Source organism: Oncorhynchus gorbuscha, linkage group LG22, assembly GCF_021184085.1.
Source record: "Oncorhynchus gorbuscha isolate QuinsamMale2020 ecotype Even-year linkage group LG22, OgorEven_v1.0, whole genome shotgun sequence".
Taxonomy (NCBI): domain Eukaryota; kingdom Metazoa; phylum Chordata; class Actinopteri; order Salmoniformes; family Salmonidae; genus Oncorhynchus; species Oncorhynchus gorbuscha.
The window spans coordinates 32279218-32301346 of record NC_060194.1 but is presented as its reverse complement, the minus strand read 5'-3'; the positions used below and the strand labels follow the sequence as shown (position 1 = coordinate 32301346).

Here is a 22129-nt window from a genome sequence, read left to right as displayed (position 1 = left end):
TCTGCATAGCAATGATAGGAGAGACCATGTGAGGTTATGACAGAGCCAAGTGACTTGGTGTATAGCGAGAATAGGAGAGGGCCTAGAACAGAGCCCTGGGGGACACCAGTGGTGAGAGCGCGTGGTGAGGAGACAGATTCTCGCCACGCCACCTGGTAGGAGCGACCTGTCAGGTAGGACGCAATCCAAGCGTGGGCCGCGCCGGAGATGCCCAACTCGGAGAGGGTGGAGAGGAGGATCTGATGGTTCACAGTATCGAAGGCAGCCGATAGGTCTAGAAGGATGAGAGCAGAGGAGAGAGAGTTAGCTTTAGCGGTGCGGAGCGCCTCCGTGATACAGAGAAGAGCAGTCTCAGTTGAATGACTAGTCTTGAAACCTGACTGATTTGGATCAAGAAGGTCATTCTGAGAGAGATAGCGGGAGAGCTGACCAAGGACGGCACGTTCAAGAGTTTTGGAGAGAAAAGAAAGAAGGGATACTGGTCTGTAGTTGTTGACATCGGAGGGATCGAGTGTAGGTTTTTTCAGAAGGGGTGCAACTCTCGCTCTCTTGAAGACGGAAGGGACGTAGCCAGCGGTCAGGGATAAGTTGATGAGCGAGGTGAGGTAAGGGAGAAGGTCTCCGGAAATGGTCTGGAGAAGAGAGGAGGGGATAGGGTCGAGCGGGCAGGTTGTTGGGCGTCCGGCCGTCACAAGACGCGAGATTTCATCTGGAAAGAGAGGGGAGAAAGAGGTCAGAGCACAGGGTAGGGCAGTGTGAGCAGAACCAGCGGTGTTGTTTGACTTAGCAAACGAGGATCGGATGTCGTCGATCTTCTTTTCAAAATGGTTGACGAAGTCATCTGCAGAGAGGGAGGAGGGGGGAGGGGGAGGAGGATTCAGGAGGGAGGAGAATGTGGCAAAGAGCTTCCTAGGGTTAGAGGCAGATGCTTGGAATTTAGAGTGGTAGAAAGTGGCTTTAGCAGCAGAGACAGAGGAGGAAAATGTAGAGAGGAGGGAGTGAAAGGATGCCAGGTCCGCAGGGAGGCGAGTTTTCCTCCATTTCCGCTCGGCCTTCCGGAGCCCTGTTCTGTGAGCTCGCATTGAGTCGTCAAGCCACGGAGCGGGAGGGGAGGACCGAGCCGGCCTGGAAGATAGGGGACATAGAGAGTCAAAGGATGCAGAAAGGGAGGAGAGGAGGGTTGAGGAGGCAGAATCAGGAGATAGGTTGGAGAAGGTTTGAGCAGAGGGAAGAGATGATAGGATGGAAGAGGAGAGAGTAGCGGGGGAGAGAGAGCGAAGGTTGGGACGGCGCGATACCATCCGAGTAGGGGCAGTGTGGGAAGTGTTGGATGAGAGCGAGAGGGAAAAGGATACAAGGTAGTGGTCGGAGACTTGGAGGGGAGTTGCAATGAGGTTAGTGGAAGAACAGCATCTAGTAAAGATGAGGTCGAGCGTATTGCCTGCCTTGTGAGTAGGGGGGAAGGTGAGAGGGTGAGGTCAAAAGAGGAGAGGAGTGGAAAGAAGGAGGCAGAGAGGAATGAGTCAAAGGTAGACGTGGGGAGGTTAAAGTCGCCCAGAACTGTGAGAGGTGAGCCGTCCTCAGGAAAGGAGCTTATCAAGGCATCAAGCTCATTGATGAACTCTCCGAGGGGACCTGGAGGGCGATAAATGATAAGGATGTTAAGCTTGAAAGGGCTGGTAACTGTGACAGCATGAAATTCAAAGGAGGTGATAGACAGATGGGTAAGGGGAGAAAGAGAGAATGACCACATGGGAGAGATAAGGATCCCTATGCTACCACCCCGCTGACCAGAAGCTCTCGGGGTGTGCGAGAACACGTGGGCGGACGAAGAGAGAGCAGTAGGAGTAGCAGTGTTATCTGTGGTGATCCATGTTTCTGTCAGTGCCAAGAAGTCGAGGGACTGGAGGGAGGCATAGGCTGAGATGAACTCTGCCTTGTTGGCTGCAGATCGGCAGTTCCAGAGGCTACCGGAGACCTGGAACTCCACGTGGGTCGTGCGCGCTGGGACCACCAGATTAGGGTGGCAGCGGCCACGCGGTGTGGAGCGTTTGTATGGTCTGTGCAGAGAGGAGAGAACAGGGATAGACAGACACATAGTTGACAGGCTACAGAAGAGGCTACGCTAATGCAAGGAGATTGGAATGACAAGTTTTGATTTGATTTGATTTCCTAGCCTCGGAGCAGTGGGCAGTTGGGAGGAGGTGCTCTTATTCTCCATGGACTTTACAGTGTCCCAGAACTTTTTTGAGTTTCTACTACAGGAAGCAAATGTATGTTTGATAAAGCTAGCCCTAGCTTTCCTAATTGTATATTTGTACCTAACTTCCCTGAAAAGTTGCATATCACGGGGGCTATTCGATGCTAATGCAGAACACCACAGGATGTTTTTGTGCTGGTCAAGGGCAGACAGGTCTGGAGTGAACCAAGGACTATATCTATTCCTGGTTCTACATTTTTTGAATGGAGCATGCTTATTTAAGATAGTGAGATAGGCACTTTTAAAGAGCAACCAGGCATCCTCTACTGACGGGATGAGGTCAATGTCATTCCAGGATACCCCGGCCAGGTCGATTAGAAATGCCTGCTCGCAGAAGTGTTTTAGGGAGCGTTTGACAGTGATGAGGGTCGGTTGTTTGATCGCAGACCCATTACGGATGCAGGCAATAAGGCAGTGATCGCTGAGATCTTGATTGAAAACAGCAGAGGTGTATTTGGAGGGCGAGTTAGTCAGGATGATATCTATGAGGATGCCCGAGTTTAAGGATTTGGGGTTGTACCTTGTAGGTTCATTGATAAATTGATAATTTGTGTGACAGAGAGAATAGTTTTTGTGTCATTTAGAGGGGAAATGCGTGCATTTTAGCATTTGAGTCACTTTTCAAAAGTTGCTAAAAGTTCCAAATACATTTTTTTTTAAAGTAGCTAAATCTGTTGCTAGGTGCTGTTTGAAAAAAAAAAGTCGTCTGATAAAGCCAAGGTAGTCTGAAAAGTTGCAAAATCTAGCAACAAAATTGCTAAATTGGCATCATTGTTTTTGGTACTAGTTCTCAGTAGGATATTACATGGGGGGGTCTGAAGTTGGCTACGTCATCAGCCTTGAGGTTCCACAAAAAAAAAGGAGTGGAGGAGGGGCAATGAATCGGGGGCGGGCCCCAGGGTACTACCGTTGAGGGGGGGAAATGAGGAACGTGAGAAAATACCTGAATTAATATTTTGAGACATCTAAGCAGTTTTTCAGTGTGGATAGGTATAGAGAACAATGTTTGGACATCATTGACCATTGAAGTACAAGGGAAGACAAAATAAATAGGCGCTAGAGTCTCATGTTTCTGAAACAATAAGTCTGTTATCGCTCGAGACCGCAGTTGCAGGGAAGTTTAGAGAGGACCCCTGATCGGGCCTATTGTTATATTCACCCTGGACACGTATCTACGGTATCTAACCAGATATCGGACGGTTCGTAGGGCTGAGTCCTGAGTCCCCAACAATTTGGGAGGAAGTAGCCTACCCTCATCGCGACGGCATGGAAACTAGACTCGGAGAGGATACATGGGTTCCAGCTTCGTGAGAATTTTCGCCGAAGGTTGGTGTTTATTTGGTGCATGATCCATTCATTCAGGGTTTTCCTTTTCGAAAAGAGGGTGAAAAGATTCGCCGACTGGAAATGTCAGTCTCGCCCCATTGTTTGCCCTAAACCTCATAATGGACGATGCTGATGTTGCATACAATTAGCATTTATAACTTGTTTTTCGTAGGTGAATCTTCGATTAACATATTTTGTTTGCTAGTTTATTGCTCATGTAGTAACAGGTTATTGTTTCATTCAGTCCTTTGTGGTTGTGATGTTTAATTGTTAATAGACCTTCATGTTGGTCCCTGTTCTAAACAGGCTGGGCACGAAATGAGGCTGATGCATGCCTGTATGTTACGAATATAACTTGCTACACTGTATCTGATTCAGCTGGTGGTTAAAGTACATGTTTGTAACATTGTTACAACATTGTAGCAAGGATTGACCCCATTGTAACAAGATTGTAACATTGTAAAAAGGACTGTAGCTAGGCATGTAATAAATGTATTCTGCAGTCTAGAAATTAAAGTGAAACGGTATGTATGTAGACTACTGCAGCAGCTCAAATGCTGGTGCTTGTTTTACTACAAAAACTGGGCAGCAAGTAGCCCAGTGGTTAAGAGTGTTGGACCGGTTACCGAAAGGTCGCTGGTTCGAATCCCCGAACACACTAGGTGAAAATAATCTATATGTGCCCTAAGTAAAGCTCTTAACCCTATTTGCTCCTGTAAGTCAGAGTGTCTGCTAAATTACTCAAATGTACACAATTACAATGTTTTCAGTTGAAAGTTATGTTAGGTTAAAGTTAACTTTTGCGTTACACAAAATGAAATCAAAATGGTCTTGTAAAATGATCAGAAGCTAATGAAAGTACAACAAATAACCAACTTTGCCACTGCAATCATCCAAAATATATAAACAAAATAACAGCTGGCTACAATATTATTATTTTGTTAATTTTATGCCTACCTTTATCATGTAGTAATTGGCCACTAGCTTTTGCTTGGGCTACTGTAGAGTTCCCAATGCCCAGGCTATTGTCCCAGCTGCCGTGGCTCTCAAAATAAACAGGCCAACAAGTCATAGGCCTATAGATAAGGCGAAGTCAATGGTGACAGAGGCCAGACTTGGGACAGTGGTAACCTCTAACCCATGCATGGGCTTGAATATGTCTTATGGGCACAGCACAGTTTGTGTTTGGTAAATTGTCTTGCCCCTCTTGTATCAATCGTAACAAGACTGCACTGTCCAGTCCATAATCTATTGATTTGGCCACACCCCATCTTCCACATTGTATTCTACATACACCAGCTCCACTTCATATCACATGGGCAGATTGGGCACAAAGGTTGAGAGTGCACAGTTGTCTGTTTTCCAGTGGGTTTTCTGGTGTTTTTGCAGCTAGCAGTAGGTGGGTGGGGTTTGAAATGGTGTGTGTGTGGCCCTCTCTCATACACTCTCTCTACACCACTGGTGCTGGGCTTTGAACATTTATTTTCACAGTTGCCATTTTTTCCTTCATATTACTCTGACATGAAGTAACATACCGCGTTGACACTATGATCATTACTCTGACATGAAGTAACATACCGCTTTGACACTATGATCATTACTCTGACATGAAGTAACATACCGCTTTGACACTATGATCATTACTCTGACATGAAGTAACATACCGCGTTGACACTATGATCATTACTCTGACATGAAGTAACATACCGCTTTGACACTGATCATTACTCTGACATGAAGTAACATACCGCTTTGACACTGATCATTACTCTGACATGAAGTAACATACCGCTTTGACACTGATCATTACTCTGACATGAAGTAACATACCGACACTTCATTACTCTGACACTATGACACTCATTACTCTGACATGAAGTAACATACCGCATTGACACTGATCATTACTCTGACATGAAGTAACATACCGCTTTGACACTATGATCATTACTCTGACATGAAGTAACATACCGCATTGACACTGATCATTACTCTGACATGAAGTAACATACCGCTTTGACACTATGATCATTACTCTGACATGAAGTAACATACCGCTTTGACACTGATCATTACTCTGACATGAAGTAACATACCGCTTTGACACTATGATCATTACTCTGACATGAAGTAACATACCGCATTGACACTGATCATTACTCTGACATGAAGTAACATACCGCTTTGACACTGATCATTACTCTGACATGAAGTAACATACCGCTTTGACACTATGATCATTACTCTGACATGAAGTAACATACCGCATTGACACTGATCATTACTCTGACATGAAGTAACATACCGCATTTGACACTGATCATTACTCTGACATGAAGTAACATACCGCACTTTGACACATGAAGTAACATACCGCTTTGACACTGATCATTACTCTGACATGAAGTAACATACCGACACTTTCATTACTCTGACACTGATCATTACTCTGACATGAAGTAACATACCGCTTTGACACTATGATCATTACTCTGACATGAAGTAACATACCGCATTGACACTGATCATTACTCTGACATGAAGTAACATACCGCTTTGACACTACATGATCATTACTCTGACATGAAGTAACATACCGCGTTGACACTGATCATTACTCTGACATGAAGTAACATACCGCGTTGACACTGATCATTACTCTGACATGAAGTAACATACCGCTTTGACACTGATCATTACTCTGACATGAAGGAACATGACACTATGATCATTGTTTCTGTTTGGACTTTGCCACTCCCTCAAGCAGTTGGTGAAAGTTTGGATTTGATTTAATACAAATGGTTTTGAAGGGTCTCTCTGTGTGGGCATGTAGTTAGGTGTATATCACCTCCCCTGCTTATATTCACCAAGCTCCATTAAAAGATTAAGCTTTGTGAGAGCGGAAGGAGATGGTGGTGTCATTTGTCAGCCATGTGTGCTGTTATGTGAAGAGAGAGATGTACTCAGAGAAGGCAAGGCATCTATGATACTCACTATGAAGCAACGAGACGTGCATAGTAGTAATACACTGTCAGGAAAGCCCTTGTCTGACTGGATCATCATCTTTTTAAAATAAAGGTTAAATTACAAAATGAATATTTTAAGAGACTAAGGTTCAATGGGACTACCTATTAAAATAAATAAATAGGGGCCTCCCGAGTGGTGCAGCTGTCTAAGGCACTGCATCGCGGTTCTTGAGGCGTCACTACAGACCCGGGTTAGATCCCGGGCTGTGTCACAACCGGCCTCGACCGGGAGTCCAATAAGGTGTCGCACAATTGGCCCAGCATCGTCCGGGTTTCGGGGAGGGTTTGTCTGGGGGGGTGCTTTACTTGGCTCATCGCGCTCTAGCGACTCCTTGTGGCGGGCCGGGCGCCTGCATGCAGCTGGCTTCCAGGTTTAGTGGGCGGGTGTTAGTACCACGGTTTGGCGAGTCATGACTAGACCTTCGCCTCTCCCGAGCGAGTCCCTTGGAGAGTTGCAGCGTTGAGACAAGATTGAAATTGGGAGGAAAATAATAAAAACATTTTTTGTGTGTATATATCTATATATAATATGACTACAGGGCCAGATTAGGCTGCTAAAAGTGAATTTGGTTGATTTGGTACTGGGCTTGCTTGTGTATGGATTTTCTACAAGAACAGGCAGGTGAATCTGACAGCTTTCTATGTTTGTTTAGATTGCTATGGGATGGTTGGCCTCAGAGCCGAGTATTTAGAGAGTTGGGACATTGTTTTATATTTTTTTATATTGTTGTAATTCTAGACATTCAGTTATACCATTATTTAAATATTCCACATGTTATGTTAACAAGGCGCTAACATGGCTGCCACAGAATGTTGGAGTGTCATGTTAATGCATCATAATGCAGAAACCTCAATGGCCCAACTCTCTAATTACGTGGCTCTGGTTAGCCTTTATGACATGATGATGTGGTTGAGTGAGGTTGGCGTTAGTCACGTGAGGAGTCACCACCACCACCCGCACAGTTAATTAACTGGGTCACAAGACACACAGGGTTGAATAGGGAAAGGAAACTCTATCTAGGCCTATACATCTCTCCAGCAGACCACACCTTGATGGATCAGGTGTTCATCATATCCCCAGTATCAAGCAGACAGCCTGGTCTGTCCTTGGGGGATCAAGTCCAGATCACGGGAATACTAACAGCAAGCTGGGATGAGCATGTCTTCTCCCTGCTCCTCACTATGTAGCGTAGCCTACCTTGTCTCGAATTTCAGGAGTATGCCTATACATTAAGCATACATTTTTCCCCACATCCTTTACACAACACCTCCATAGAGACTGATTAATAGATTGTGTTTCTTTTCAGCATGCGATGGTAGCTGAAGTTCAGCACATGCTCTGGGGCTCATATGTTTTTATTGTTGTGTACAAAGGCTGTGTTTATTAGCATAAACAGTGGGGCACTCTACTAAGACGAGGTTTATGTCAACATAGCCTTGCAAGCAGACACACACATACTTTTACATTTTTTATGGAAGGAGGGAACTTGAGAATATAATGGTATTTTGGTGGAGTTGTTTAATTGAATGCCTTGCAAGGCTATGACTTACTATCGCCCTACATGTGACAAATCAAGCTCTCCAATTAACATCAAGCTCTCCAATTAACATCGTTAGCCCATACAATTAACATAGTGCCCATACAATTAACATAGTGCCCATACAATTAACATAGTGCCCATACAAACAACATAGTGCCCATACAATTAAGCATGTGACAAGACAGTCACACAAACACTTGTATTTATTTGGCATTTTCCTCAGGGTACGAGAGGGTGGGGTAAGGTCAGGTTCCCATGGAAACTGTCAACCTCAAATCCCCTCCAGCTGAACACCCTCTTTCATCACCATGGCAGCGGAGAGGCCCTGTTACCCAGGGGACCAAGGGAGACCAAGAGGGAATGTGAGATGGGGAAAGAGGGAGAGGTCAAATAAGTTTGTGAAAACACAGTAATCCAATGTGGCTGCCATTGTATCGGATCTGTAGGCTTTACAGAACCTCATCTCACTGCAGTCTTATGGCCTGTAGAACTACGCTCACGTGAGGACCAACCTTTCCTGAGATCTGAAGGCTTATCTTTACCCCTAGAGCTAACATATTTTAGCTCAATTGGTTAACGTCGTCTTGAGTTGCACAGACAGTTGGGGTCAAATACCAAGAAACTGGTTGGTTTTAAACACCACAGCTTAGGGATAGGAGTTGGTTTTTGTCACTAATTCTACCCCTTTTCTCCTCTATTTCAGGACCTGTCCACTTCCAACACCCGCCTCCTATACTCCCAACCATCATATCTTTTTACTCCCCCTGTCTAGTCTAGCTTTTCTTCTCCTTCCCTCCTTTCTCTAGTCCATCGTTTCCCTGATTCCCTCTATCTGGTGGGCTCTTCTACCTCTCCCTGTCCTCCGGCCTCCAAAATAGATTCCTTCAGGAGTAAGGTTGACCTGCTGAAGCTGCCTCTGGCCCTGTCCACCAAGTCCATCTCTGAGCGCAAGAGCCAGCTGGGCGGAGCCAGGGAACAAGCCACGGGGGGAGGAGGGGCCCGCAAACCCTGCCCACCGACCCGCGACATGGACAACGAGTCACAGTACTCGGGCTACTCCTACAAGTCATCCCACTCCCGCAGCTCCCGCAAGCACAGGTACCAGAAGGGTGGTCACAAATGCCCCAAAAACACACAAGCGTGCAGGCACACTGTAAACACTGAGATCAAAGGCATGTGTGTAAAACACATCGATCAAATAGTCAATGGGCACATTGATGAGCAACCACACGCACGGATCACACATTTACCCCCAGGCTTCGGTCACACAATGACATGGGCTTAACACGCTGACATAACTGTGTGGTTGTCCTGTTTCTGTGCTCCAGGGATCGGAGGGACAGGCATCGCTCCAAGAGCAGAGACGGCAGCAGCCGTGGAGACAAGTCTGTGACCGTCCATGCCCCTGGGGAGCCACTGCTAGATGCAGAATCCACCCGCGGAGATGACCGGGTCAGAATCACAACCTCCTCTCCAACCCCTCTACATCTCAAAATCCTTATCTCATAATAGGGCCAGAGGTTTTCCTGACCATGTCAGGTTATGTGGTCAGAAAAACCTCAGGGCCCCAGTCATCTTCCCTACCCATCCAAATCTCAACATCTCTATCCTCTCATATCTCTTTAAAGCCCCCTTTCCAATCTCTCCTGTACGTTTACATTATCTCATGTCTCTGTTCCTCTCTGTAGGATGACAACTGGGGTGAGACCACCACTGTGGTCACAGGCACATCAGAACACAGCGTTTCCAACGAGGACCTGACACGCGTCTCCAAGGAGCTAGAGGAATCGTCTCCTCTGGAATGCAAGCGCTTCCTGGGGCCTGTGCTGGGCGGCTGCCTGGGCCTGTTCGCCCTGTTCACCCCCCTGGCCTTCCTGGTCCTTCCCCAGCTGCTGTGGCATGAGGCCCTGGAGCCCTGCGGCACGCCCTGCGAGGGTCTATACGTCTCTCTGGCCTTCAAGCTCCTGGTGCTCCTCATCTCCTCCTGGGCGCTGTTCCTGCGCCCTCCGCGTGCCACCCTGCCCCGCTTCTTTGTCTTCCGCTGCCTGCTCATGGTGCTGGTGTTCCTGTTCGTAGCGTCCTACTGGCTGTTCTACGGCGTGCGCGTGCTGGAGCCTCGGGAGAGGGACTATAGAGGCATCGTGGAGTATGCGGCGTCGCTGGTGGACGCGCTGCTCTTCATCCAGTACTTGGCCCTGGTGCTACTGGAGGTCAGACACCTGCAGCCTGCCTTCTGCCTCAAGGTGGTGCGCACCACAGACGGGGCTAGCCGCTTCTACAACGTGGGACACCTCAGGTCAGTCTGTGCTGTCTGTGTGTGACTGTAGTGTGTCAGGATGAGGATGATCATTACTAACACAATGATAAAGATTATGATGACGATGGATCTCACAATGATGATGGTCCATCCTGTCATGGTTTTACACAGGGCACGCATGTACATTATAGCTGTTTCTGCATGCTCAATGTGATGCGGATGGTGTCTGTGTGTTCCAGTGTCCAGAGGGCAGCAGTGTGGGTTCTGGATCAGTACTACAGGGACTTCCCTGTCTACAACCCTGCCCTGCTCAACCTGCCCAAGTCTATCCTCTCCAAGAAGATGTCTGGATTCAAAGTCTACTCTCTTGATGGTAAATAGCACTGTATACTACTTACTTTCTCTACCTCATCCCTCTATCCATCCATTCATCCACCAACTAACCAACCCCTACCTCACTCCATTCATCCACCAACTAACCAACCCCTACCTCACTCCATTCATCCACCAACTAACCAACCCCTACCTCACTCCATTCATCCACCAACTAACCGACCCCAACCTCACTCCATTCATCTACCAACTAACCGACCCCAACCTCACTCCATTCATCTACCAACTAACCAACCCCAACCTCACTCCATTCATCTACCAACTAACCAACCCCAACCTCACTCCATTCATCTACCAACTAACCAACCCCAACCTCACTCCATTCATCTACCAACTAACCAACCCCAACCTCACTCCATTCATCTACCAACTAACCGACCCCAACCTCACTCCATTCATCCACCAACTAACCGACCCCAACCTCACTCCATTCATCTACCAACTAACCAACCCCTACCTCACTCCATTCATCCATCCATCCATCCATCCACTGACTGATGTACAGTGGGGCAAAAAAGTACTTAGTCAGGCACCAATTGTGCAAGTTCTCCCACTTAAAAAGACGAGAGGCCTGTAATTTTCATCATAGGTACACTTCAACTGTGACAGACAAAATGAGGAAAAAAATCCAGAAAATCACATTGTAGGGTTTTTAATGAATTTATTTGCAAATTATGGTGGAAAATAAGTATTTGGTCACCTACAATCAAGCATGATTTCTGGCTCTCACAGACCTGTAACTTCTTCTTTAAGAGGCTCCTCTGTCCTCCACTCGTTACCTGTATTAATGGCACCTGTTTGAACTTGTTATCAGTATAAAAGACACCTGTCCACAACCTCAAACACTCCAAACTCCACTATGGCCAAGAGCAAAGAGCTGTCAAAGGACACCAGAAACAAAGTTGTAGACCTGCACCAGGTTCCCAGCAGACTGAATCTGCAATAGGTAAGCAGCTTGGTTTGAAGAAATCAACTGTGGGATCAATTATTAGGAAATGGAAGACATACAAGACCACTGATAATCTCCCTCGATCTGGGGCTCCACGCAAGATCTCACCCCGTGGGGTCAAAATGATCACAAGAACGGTGAGCAAAAATCCCAGAACCACACGGGGGGACCTAGTGAATGACCTGCAGAGAGCTGGGACCAAAGTAACAAAGCCTACCATCAGTAACACACTACGCCGCCAGGGACTCAAATCCTGCAGTGCCAGACGTGTCCCCCTGCGTAAGCCAGTACATGTGCAGGCCCGTCTAAAGTTTGCTAGAGAGCATTTGGATGATCCAGAAGGAGATTGGAGAAGATTGGGAGAATGTCATATGGTCAGATGAAACCAAAATGGAACTTTTAGGTAAAAACTCAACTCGTCGTGTTTGGAGGACAAAGAATGCTGAGTTGCATCCAAAGAACACCATACCTACTGTGAAACATGGGGGTGGAAACATCATGATTTGGGGCTGTTTTTCTGCAAAGGGACCAGGACGACTGATCCGTGGAAAGGAAAGAATGAATGGGGCCATGTATTTTGAGTGAACACCTCCTTCCATCAGCAAGGGCATTGAAGATGAAACGTGGCTGGGTCTTTCAGCATGACAATGATCCCAAACACACCGCCCGGGCAACGAAGGAGTGGCTTCGTAAGAAGCATTTCAAGGTCCTGGAGTGGCCTAGCCAGTCTCCAGATCTCAACCCCATAGAAAATCTTTGGAGGGAGTTGAAAGTCCGTGTTGCCCAGCAACATCCCCAAAACATCACTGCTCTAGAGGAGATCTGCATGGAGGAATGGGCCAAAATACCAGCAACAGTGTGTGAAAACCTTGTGAAGACTTACAGAAAACATGTGACCTCTGTCATTGCCAACAAAGGGTATATAACAAAGTATTGAGATAAACCTTTGTTATTGACCAAATACTTATTTTCCACCATAATTTGCAAATAAATTCATAAAAAATCCTACAATGTGATTTTCTGGATTTTTTTTCTCATTTTGTCTGTCATAGTTGAAGTGTACCTATGATGAAAATGACAGGCCTCTCATCTTTTTAAGTGGGAGAACTTGCACAATTAGTGGCTGACTAAGTACTTTTTTGCCCCACTGTATATGTCTTGATCCACAGAGAACAGCACCAATAACACCAACAGTCAGTCCCGGGCCATGATTGCTGCTGCAGCCCGCAGGAGAGACAACTCTCACAGTGAGTATTACTACGAGGAGGCCGAGCTGGACCGCAGGTGCCGCAAGCGGAAGGCCAGGTAAGGCGGACAACATCCGGTTTCTGATACATTTCATAATATACTTTTAAGTGATTACAGAGGGACAAACCCTGTTAATGTTTGTGTTCAGTGAATTTTGTTATGAACGTTGCTAGAGAATGACCAGTCCCTTTCATAGTGTACAGTAATGATGACTGATGACACTATCCATTAAGCTCTCCTGTATCATGATTTAAAAAAATATATAATAATAAAATATTGAACCTTTATTTAACTAGGCAAGTCCGTTAAGAACAAATTATTATTTACAATGACGGCCTACCCCGGCCAAACTCGGATGACACTGGGCCAATTGTGCGCCGCCCTGTGGGCGGGTGTGATGCAGCTTGGATTCGAACCAGGGACTGCAGTGACGGCTCTTGCACTGAGATACAGTGCCTTAGACCGCTGCACCACTCGGGAGCATGATGATGGTGATCATAATGATGATTGTTGTGTTGTCCAGGCTGGTAGTGGCAGTGGAAGAGGCCTTCACCCACATCAAACGTCTCCAGGATGATGACCCCGCAGCATCGTCCCCCAAACACCCTCGTGAGGTGATGGACCCCCGGGAGGCGGCTCAGGCCATCTTCGCCCCCATGGCCCGGGCCATGCAGAAGTACCTGAGGACCACGCGCCAGCAGCCCTACCACAGCATGGAGAGCATCCTCACACACCTGCAGTTCTGTATCACTCACAACATGACCCCCAAGGTGAGAAACAACGTATCACGTTCACTTGTCTATAATGTATAACCTGCAAAGAGAAGGGATACATTGTGTCACTTCCTGGGTATAATGTTACAACAGCTTTTGGGATAAATAGCATGCATTTGATCAGATCTACAATTCACACAGTCACTCATCTACTCTGTACCCATTCACAGGTCTTCCTCACTAAGGTTCATTTTGAAAGGCTGTATTTTTGTCTTTTCAGGCTTTCCTAGAGCGTTACCTCAGCCCGGGCCCTACCTTGCAGTACCAGCGCGAGAACGGCAGGGGGCGCCATTGGACTCTAGTGAGCGAGGAGCCGGTGACCTCTGCCCTGCGTCACGGTCTGGTCTTCTCCCTGCGCCGCCTTGACTTCTCCCTGGTCGTCACGGTGCAGCCCCTCCCCTTCCTGCGTATTGGTGAGGAGTTTATCGACCCCAAGAGCCACAAGTTTGTGATGAGGCTACAGTCGGAGACCTCTGTGTAGAGGGGTCAGTGGAGGCCCCTCATCCTATTGGGATACGCAGGGTGCTAGATCATGTAATCTCCTATTGAACCATTGTCATGGATGTTAACAGAATGTGATGAAGCTTCAATCTTCCATAGAAAGAAGATGGATGCCTTGACCATGCTTTATGATACACTGTAAAAATTCCCTTGTTTTTCCAAAGGGAGCATTGGCCTACATTTATTCTCATGAATAACAACAATCTTTGCTACTTTGACTGCAACCACTGGAATACATCACTGTGTAGTAGACTCGTCACATAAAGATCACTATCTGACTGCCAGATGGTCATGGCTAGAATGGATACAGCTTTTGTCAAATTAACATCAAAAGTTGCATTTTAGCTAACCCTTAACCTAATTATCTTAACCTGGTACGTTAATTCTCCTAACCTGCTACGAAAAGTCAACCTAACGTTAATTTGACAAAAGATGGATCCCTTCTAGCCATGACCCCGTTAGAGGGGCTCTGTCATGTCTTACGAAATGACCAATCAGAGTACAACTCTCAAAGGTGACAGGCAGGCTGACGGTTAAAAGTGTTGGGCCAGTAACCAAAAGGTTGCTGGTTCGAATCCCGAGCCGACCAGCTGGGAAATCTGTGCCCTTGAGCAAGGCACTTTACCATAACTGCTCCTGTAAGTCAATCTGGATAAGAGTGTCTGCTAAATGACTCAAATATAAGTCAGCTGACTGCAAAGTTGGTATACTGCTTCTACTCATTGCCAGTGTGTTGTGCTTGAAGTGATGACTAGGCCTGTTTTATATAGGGTGTGACTTTTTTTAATTATTGAATGTATAGGTATTGAGGTAAGGTTTTTCTTCTTGCCTGTAGGCCAACTGTCTTCATCTGTTTGGGAAGGAACTACATTCCTGAGCTTGTTGTACCTGAGACTGTATGTTGTAAGGAGTCATATATTCTGTGTATATGTGGCTCTCATTTCATTTTATGCTTGCCTTTTTACACACGTTATCATGATTTTGGTAACATTGAATGAGGAAATCTGAGAATACATCCCTGCCTTGGGACAGCTTTCTCAGACATACTGTCCTGAATAACCTGTAGTTCAATTAAGCTTTTTTGAACGGACTCCTCTTGTCTTTACCCTGTGTCCACTGTCCTCCATCCATCTCCCTCTGACCAGGAACATGTGATTGTATCCTCACTGCAAGTCCTCTGCAGTTGTAGCAAATCACCAGATTGTGCCACATATTAAAACGAGCACAGTATGATTGCGGCATCCAACAGCCTTACCCATGTGTGAACTACGAAACGCTTTCCGGTCATCTCTGGCAAAGAACCACTTCTCTGACCACTAAACTTCTCGGTTCTAACCAAGACATACTGTAACTGGCAGCCTGGTGTTGAGACTTGAACTGCTCCAAACTGTTGTCTACCTTCTTTTGGACAACTGAGCCACTATGACTGCCAGTCATTTGAATTCAAGCAGAAATGCCCTTCATTTCTGTGAGAACAACCAATGAAACAAAGTTCAGAACTAGTTGACATAACTGACGAGAACATCTGGATGACAGAACGCAAATGGTTGTTCCAGTTTTTTTATGGATTCTAGAATTTAGGGTTTAGGTACATTTTATATGATGAGCTTGTTTGTTACTTTTTAATTTTTTTTTTAAGATGCCTAAGTTATAATGCAATTCAATAAAAGTGTAACATTTACTTTTGGAAAAGAGGACAGCTTGTACACGTGTACATTTGACTTGCATTGTTTATTTTATTAATAATAGCAGCTTGTATAGTGTGCTAGATGTTTTTGACATTATTAAACCATTTTCCTGTGCACCTGTTCTCTCTCTCACCCCTTTTTCTCACACACACCGAGTTGTGATTGTCAGTCATTTTCCAAGCCTCATATTACTAGACTGATTACTGCTGAAATCTGTGTAGTGGAACAGAATGTAATCTTGGGAGAGTTCCAGATGGTTGTAAGAGGTTATCATTATCCTGCCCTGTTAGCAAAAAGAGTATGGTAAGCCTACTGATTAGAAGATGATTAAAGACTTAATGGAATATGTGAGGTCTTTAAACAAGGAAGATTCTACAGTATATCTAATCCCTGATCTCAGGGCTCCTTCATAATTCAGAGAAGGATAAAAAATCATTCAGATTGTGTTTAAACTTCCCTTTCTTACCAAAAACTTTTTTTCCCTGGTCAGTTCCATTGTTTTTTCTTTGTGTGTGCATAGTACCCCATTATTCAATTCAATATAGCTCTTAAGCTAAAGCTACTTCAAACTGCACATTGGCAGTTTGAAGTGACTCATCCTATTATTTGGCATTTCTGATTCGAATCTGTTACATTTCCTGCAGTCTGAACAGTCAAAAAGAACATGGAATATGAAATTTCAAGACACAAATCTGATACAGTTTCAACTGAACTGCCTGCGGCTATGGAACCTTGACCTGTTCACCGGATGTGCTACCTTGTCCTGGACCTGCTGTTTTCGACTCTCTACCGCACTTGCTGTCTTGAACTCTGAATGCTCGGCTATGAAAAGCCAACTGACATTTACTCCTGAGGTGCTGACCAACCACTGTAATTATTATTAATTGACCCTGCTGGTCATCTATGAGCATTTGAACATCTTGGCCATGTACTGTTATAATCTCCACCCAGCACAGCCAGAAGAGGGCTGGCCACCCCTCATAGCCTGGTTCCTCTATAGGTTTCTTCCTAGGTTCCTGCCTTTATAGGGAGTTTTTCCTAGCCACCATGCTTCTACATTTGCATTGCTTGCTGTTTAGGGTTTTAGGCTAGGGTTCTATATAGCACTTTGTGACATCAGCTGAGGGTTTATAAATCAGTTTGATTGATACCTGGCCATGCGACTTGTGTCTGAACGGTCATATCTGATTTATTTGCCCTCAGTGATTTTTAGAATGTTATTTGGCATATCTTGTTGCTTGCTAGCTACTTTGTTGACAAGAACATGTGGTAGGTAACTAGATAATTGTTTACAAAGTAGTGAATGTGCTAGAAAGCAAAAAAGCTACCTAGCTAGTTGACTGCTGTGGCTAAGGAAACTCATTTAGAAAGTTGGATCTTATCCTTTGAGGCTTTTAAAGGGTTCTTACACTATGATTTTGAACATTCAAATTAACTGGGAAACGTCCAAGGCAGGCATTGTTGTCACCTTAGCTTGCTACATAACTTATGTGTGATAGGAAGCAGGAGCACCACCACCAATCAGCCTACACCGCTGTGCACACGCCTGTCACTACTACGACAAATAGCGTAGCCATGTCAGCGAATGACTGCTGTCTGAACATGCACAAATCCGATTTGGTTACTTGTAACTTGCTGTTTGGACAGTCAATATTCCTAAACTAATTTGAAAAACAAAACTGATTTGAGCATTAAGGCCTGAAGTGTGAACAATGCTTTAGTGACAACATGCAACACCATGTCAACACCCTGAAAAGTAACTTCTTATTTAGCCATGTGTATGTACGTATATCATACTATGTTGAAGTTTCGGACCACCATATTATTTTATATTTACATCACAACTTTAAAGAAAGTTAATCACACTAACAAGTAGCCTTACACAGTATCAATTCTTTTGAATTACAGTATGGTACATAATGAGGTATCCAGGCACAGTGTAATAATGTATGCATCATAAATGTGTACATGTTTGTGTTTCCATCTTCTCATCTCACTGAAGTTAACAAATAGTGTATATCTGTGGGTGGGAAGGGGACAAGCATGTGGTTTTAGCATATAAAAACGGACACCAGTATGAGCCCATAACTTCCTGCTATAGAGCTCTCTGCACTTTCTGTTCAGAGGTGTCAGAAACCCACAGTCAGCCATTGAAATAACACCAAGTGCTCCAACTCTCCATCTACTCTCTTTAACCGTGTCTTTCATTTTGTGCCTGCTACGAAGATGTTTCGGGGATCTCTGATCTTGGTCGCTCTACTCTTGAACTTCAGCATGGCAGGTGAGAATCCTGTTTTATTATACATTATGATGTTCAGCACTTTTTTATTCCATCATGGACAGGGATATTTATACTCTATATATATATATATATATGTGTATATATGTATATATACATACACACACACACACATAGAGTGGCATGTATACTCAGTGTACTGTGATAATTACTCCTTATCCTCAACTTAATGGCCTAGTAATACAGTACTCTATGTAATAGATGATGTATCTTTATATTTAACTACAATGTTCTAAACACTAATGTGTATTACATGTATAATTCATTATTTGCAGTATTACAACATGAACAGATACAAATAGTAGGCTTATGGAAGATAAAACATTTTTTTACATGATGATGGGATAGTGATGATGATGATGATGGGATAGTGATGATGATGATGATGATGATGATGGGATAGTGATGATGATGATGATGCAATGTGATCCCATAATGTGTGCAGAGGCCCAAGTGCCAGACGGGAAACTGTGTTATATCCTGGATGGGATTCTCGTGATCTACGGCGTCATGCTCACCATATTGTACTGCAGACTGAGGGTAAGGAATTAGAAACGCTCTATAACACATTATAAATCATCCCACCATCCACAAAACGTATGATACATCAGGGTATGCAGTGCACACATATCAACACTATTCATACTGTAAAATTACATTTATATTTCAATCCTATTTATATAATAATAGCACATTCACAACATCAATAAGAATATAAGTGCCACACCAATTAAAGACCAGCTCCCGCATAAATAGAATATGTTTCACATTCACACAGCTGTTTAATGATATTTATCATGTTCCTCAGATGCATCCCATCTACATAAACAATGGCGGATCTCCACAGGTCACTGGCGGGTATCCACAGGTACAATAAAAATGTGTGCGTATGTAAGATGGAGAGAAAGAAAGAGCGAGAGAGAAAGTGAATGTGTATTGGGCATGTATAATTTACACAATATTCTCAATAACCAATATTCAACTAGCCTTCTTTACAAAGCAAAAAATATATGTATACATCTGAATGTTGATCAAATTCAGCTGGCGAAATGTTTCATCCTGGTTGTTCAACAAATTAGCTATGCAAGAGGAATATGTTAAGTCATATGCCGTCTTACCATGTCACCTCGAAGTCCACAGTTCTGCTTTTCGTCCCCCTCCTTCAGCAACTGTGATAATTTCCTGTTAACAAGAACTGACCACCAACCCTGCCACTTATAAACACAGTTTCCATTACAGTCAGACTAAAATGCAACACTATATCCTGTTATACAGAAATGCCCCGGTAAACAGATGCGTAGAAAGAAATTCAAATTACAGTGGAAGCTAAGAGTAGTGAAAGCTTTAAACGGTCTCATCATCACCCTCTGTGTCTAGTCTTCTACACCAATTCCTGTCTTTGCCGATAAAAAGAAGTAGAGAAGGAGAACATGAGAAAGATGGAAGGAGAAATGAGGAATGATGTTCTTCTGTTAAATGTTCTTCTGATAAAATAAATTGTGTGTTGTGTGCATGTGCATGTGTGCCTTCTGCAGATAACAACGCAGATAACAGCTCTCGTAATTTCCATTTTACAGAAAGGAGAGGGACTTTACGCAGTAAGATATTTTTTCTTATTCTTATTATGACTTACGGTATATCATAAATGATAAAGAGTATTGCAGTTTTAAGGATTGCAAGTTGTTTTCAAGTCCCACATTGTTCTTCCTCTCACAGGGTTTGACCCATAAAGGTCAGGACACCTATGAGACCATCAAGGTGCAGAAGAAAGCGATGCTGGTGTGATAGAGGAAGAAGACAGTAGTGTGAGTGGTGGTAAACAACAAACCACAACCCTGTCTTACATGGCATTTAAATGAGTTTAGATCTATATGACTGCTTGCTTCCCTTTCCTTAGGTTAGGTTGGACCAGTAGTGTTGGTGGCTGTTGACTGGGGGCCTGAGATGGGCAGTGTTTAAGATGCATTTTGGTTATGCTGTAAAGCAGCCCTTTCTATAATTGACTATCAATTAACTTGTCATTTAAAGATTAAATGATTCAGAAAGATTAAATGATGCAGAAACTCCCTTAAATCAGGGTCCGTTTTCTTTTTGGATTACAGCTTCATTGACGTGAATGTATTCTGTCCATGTTTAAAATGATATTGCAAAACCATATGTGTTACTACTGTGTTACACATGAGTGTTACTACTACATACTACTGTGTCACCGTGGGAAGAACCAAAGAAAGGCTCAACAACTGACTGCACAGAGTCCGACGGACTGACCGACTGACTGACCTGTGAGATTATGTGAGATTATTTTATCTGTCAAAGCCAGGTATCCTTGCTTGAGATCAAGAAAGACCACTAGATGGCATTCGCAGATCCATAGTTCCAAATGATTGGTGCCTTTACATTGAGACTTACCCCCACACCAGTGAGATGTCAGTGTTTTATGTTAAAGGAGATTTTCACCCTGAGGGCTTGTTTTCATCATGTTCGAGGCATTTCTAAGACAGGGAGATGTGTTTCACACATAATTACCCAGGAGGATGGCAGGTCTGGGCTTTGCGTCCTGAATTATACACCCTATGACTGCTTCCGGTGTATTGATGGGGGCATTTCTCGAAGGCTTTATGTTATACTGATCACACTATTTATTTTTGTGCGTGTAGATGTGGTTGTTCTTGTTTGATAGAGCCATTGGACGTCTTTCAGCAATGTTCCTATCTACACCAAAGAATGGAGCCGTGGGAAATGGCTGCCGTTTTACGGACTCCTAACCAATTGTGCTATAGTGTGTGTTTTTTTGCGTTATTTGAAACTTATTTTGTACATAATGTTTCAGATACTGTCTCTTATGACCTAAAAGAGCTTCTGGATATCAGGACAGTGATTACTCACCTCATACTGGACAAAGATTTTTTTATTTAACGAGTCGGACCTGAAGGATTTACTTCAGACACCCGACAAGGCCCAAATCCCTGTCATTCACATGAGAAAGAGACAGAGGGGTGTAGGTCAGGGGTAAGGGTGCCTTGTAAGGATCCCACGGCCAGTGGGTAATCTGCCATCAGTCCTATTAGCCAACGTACAATCATTGGATAACAAAATAAACAAGCTACGATCATGAATATTCTACCAACGGGACATTAAAAACTGTAATATGCTATGTTTCACTGAGTCGTGGCTGAGCGAAGACACAGATAACATACAGCTGGTGGGGTTTACGCTGCATTTGCATGATAGAACAGCTGGCTCCGGTAAGACAAGGGGGGCGGTCTGTGTCTATTTGTAAATAACAACTGGTGCACGAAATCTAATATTAAGGAAGTCTTGAGGTTTTGCTCGCCTGAGGTAGAGTATCTCATGATAAGCTGTGGACCACACTATTTACCAAGAGAGTTTTCAACTATATTTTTCGGAGCTGTCTACTTACCACCACAAACCGATGCTGGCACGAAGACCACACTCAATGAACTGTATAAGGCCATAAGCAAACAGAAAAACGCTCATCCACAGGTGGGGCTCCTAGTGGCTGGGGACTTTAATGCAGGGAAACTTAAATATGTTTTACCTGATTTCTATCAGCACGTTAAATGTGCAACCAGAGGGGAAAAAAACTCTAGACCACCTTTATTCCACACACAAAGACGAGTATAAGGCTCTCCCTCGCCCTCCATTTTGCTCATCTGACCATAATTCTATCCTCCTGATTCCTGCTTACAAGCAAAAATTAAAGCAGGAAGCACCAGCGACTCGTTCTATAAAAAAGTGGACAGATGAAGCAGATGCTAAACTAAAGGACTGTTTTGCTAGCGCAGACAGGAATATGTTCTGGGATTCTTCCGATGGCATTGAGGAGTACACCATATCAGTCACTGGA

General features: G+C 44.3%; 2 protein-coding genes across 5 annotated transcripts; both read left to right on the top strand.

Annotated features, from left to right (window-relative positions):
- Window positions 1-3161: 3161 nt before the first annotated feature.
- LOC124010127 (vang-like protein 2) lies at window positions 3162-16076 on the top strand. Its single transcript, XM_046322491.1, has 8 exons — window positions 3162-3586; window positions 8857-9251; window positions 9482-9605; window positions 9842-10449; window positions 10650-10783; window positions 12922-13057; window positions 13524-13770; window positions 13994-16076. Exons 2-8 carry the CDS (start codon window positions 9181-9183, stop codon window positions 14252-14254), a joined length of 1581 nt encoding a protein of 526 aa, XP_046178447.1. The 5' UTR covers window positions 3162-3586; window positions 8857-9180; the 3' UTR covers window positions 14255-16076.
- A 1997-nt stretch (window positions 16077-18073) lies between these two features.
- LOC124009224 (high affinity immunoglobulin epsilon receptor subunit gamma-like) lies at window positions 18074-20416 on the top strand. 4 transcript variants are annotated; one of them, XM_046320800.1, is made up of 6 exons: window positions 18074-18243; window positions 18707-18801; window positions 19070-19129; window positions 19797-19859; window positions 19978-20066; window positions 20159-20416. In XM_046320800.1, exons 1-5 carry the CDS (start codon window positions 18189-18191, stop codon window positions 20044-20046), a joined length of 342 nt encoding a protein of 113 aa, XP_046176756.1. In that variant the 5' UTR covers window positions 18074-18188; the 3' UTR covers window positions 20047-20066; window positions 20159-20416. The 4 variants fall into 4 exon arrangements, with proteins under 4 accessions (XP_046176756.1, XP_046176755.1, XP_046176758.1 ...); XM_046320802.1 differs by having other exon boundaries at window positions 18075-18243; window positions 19839-19859; XM_046320799.1 differs by having other exon boundaries at window positions 19978-20416.
- Window positions 20417-22129: the final 1713 nt, after the last annotated feature.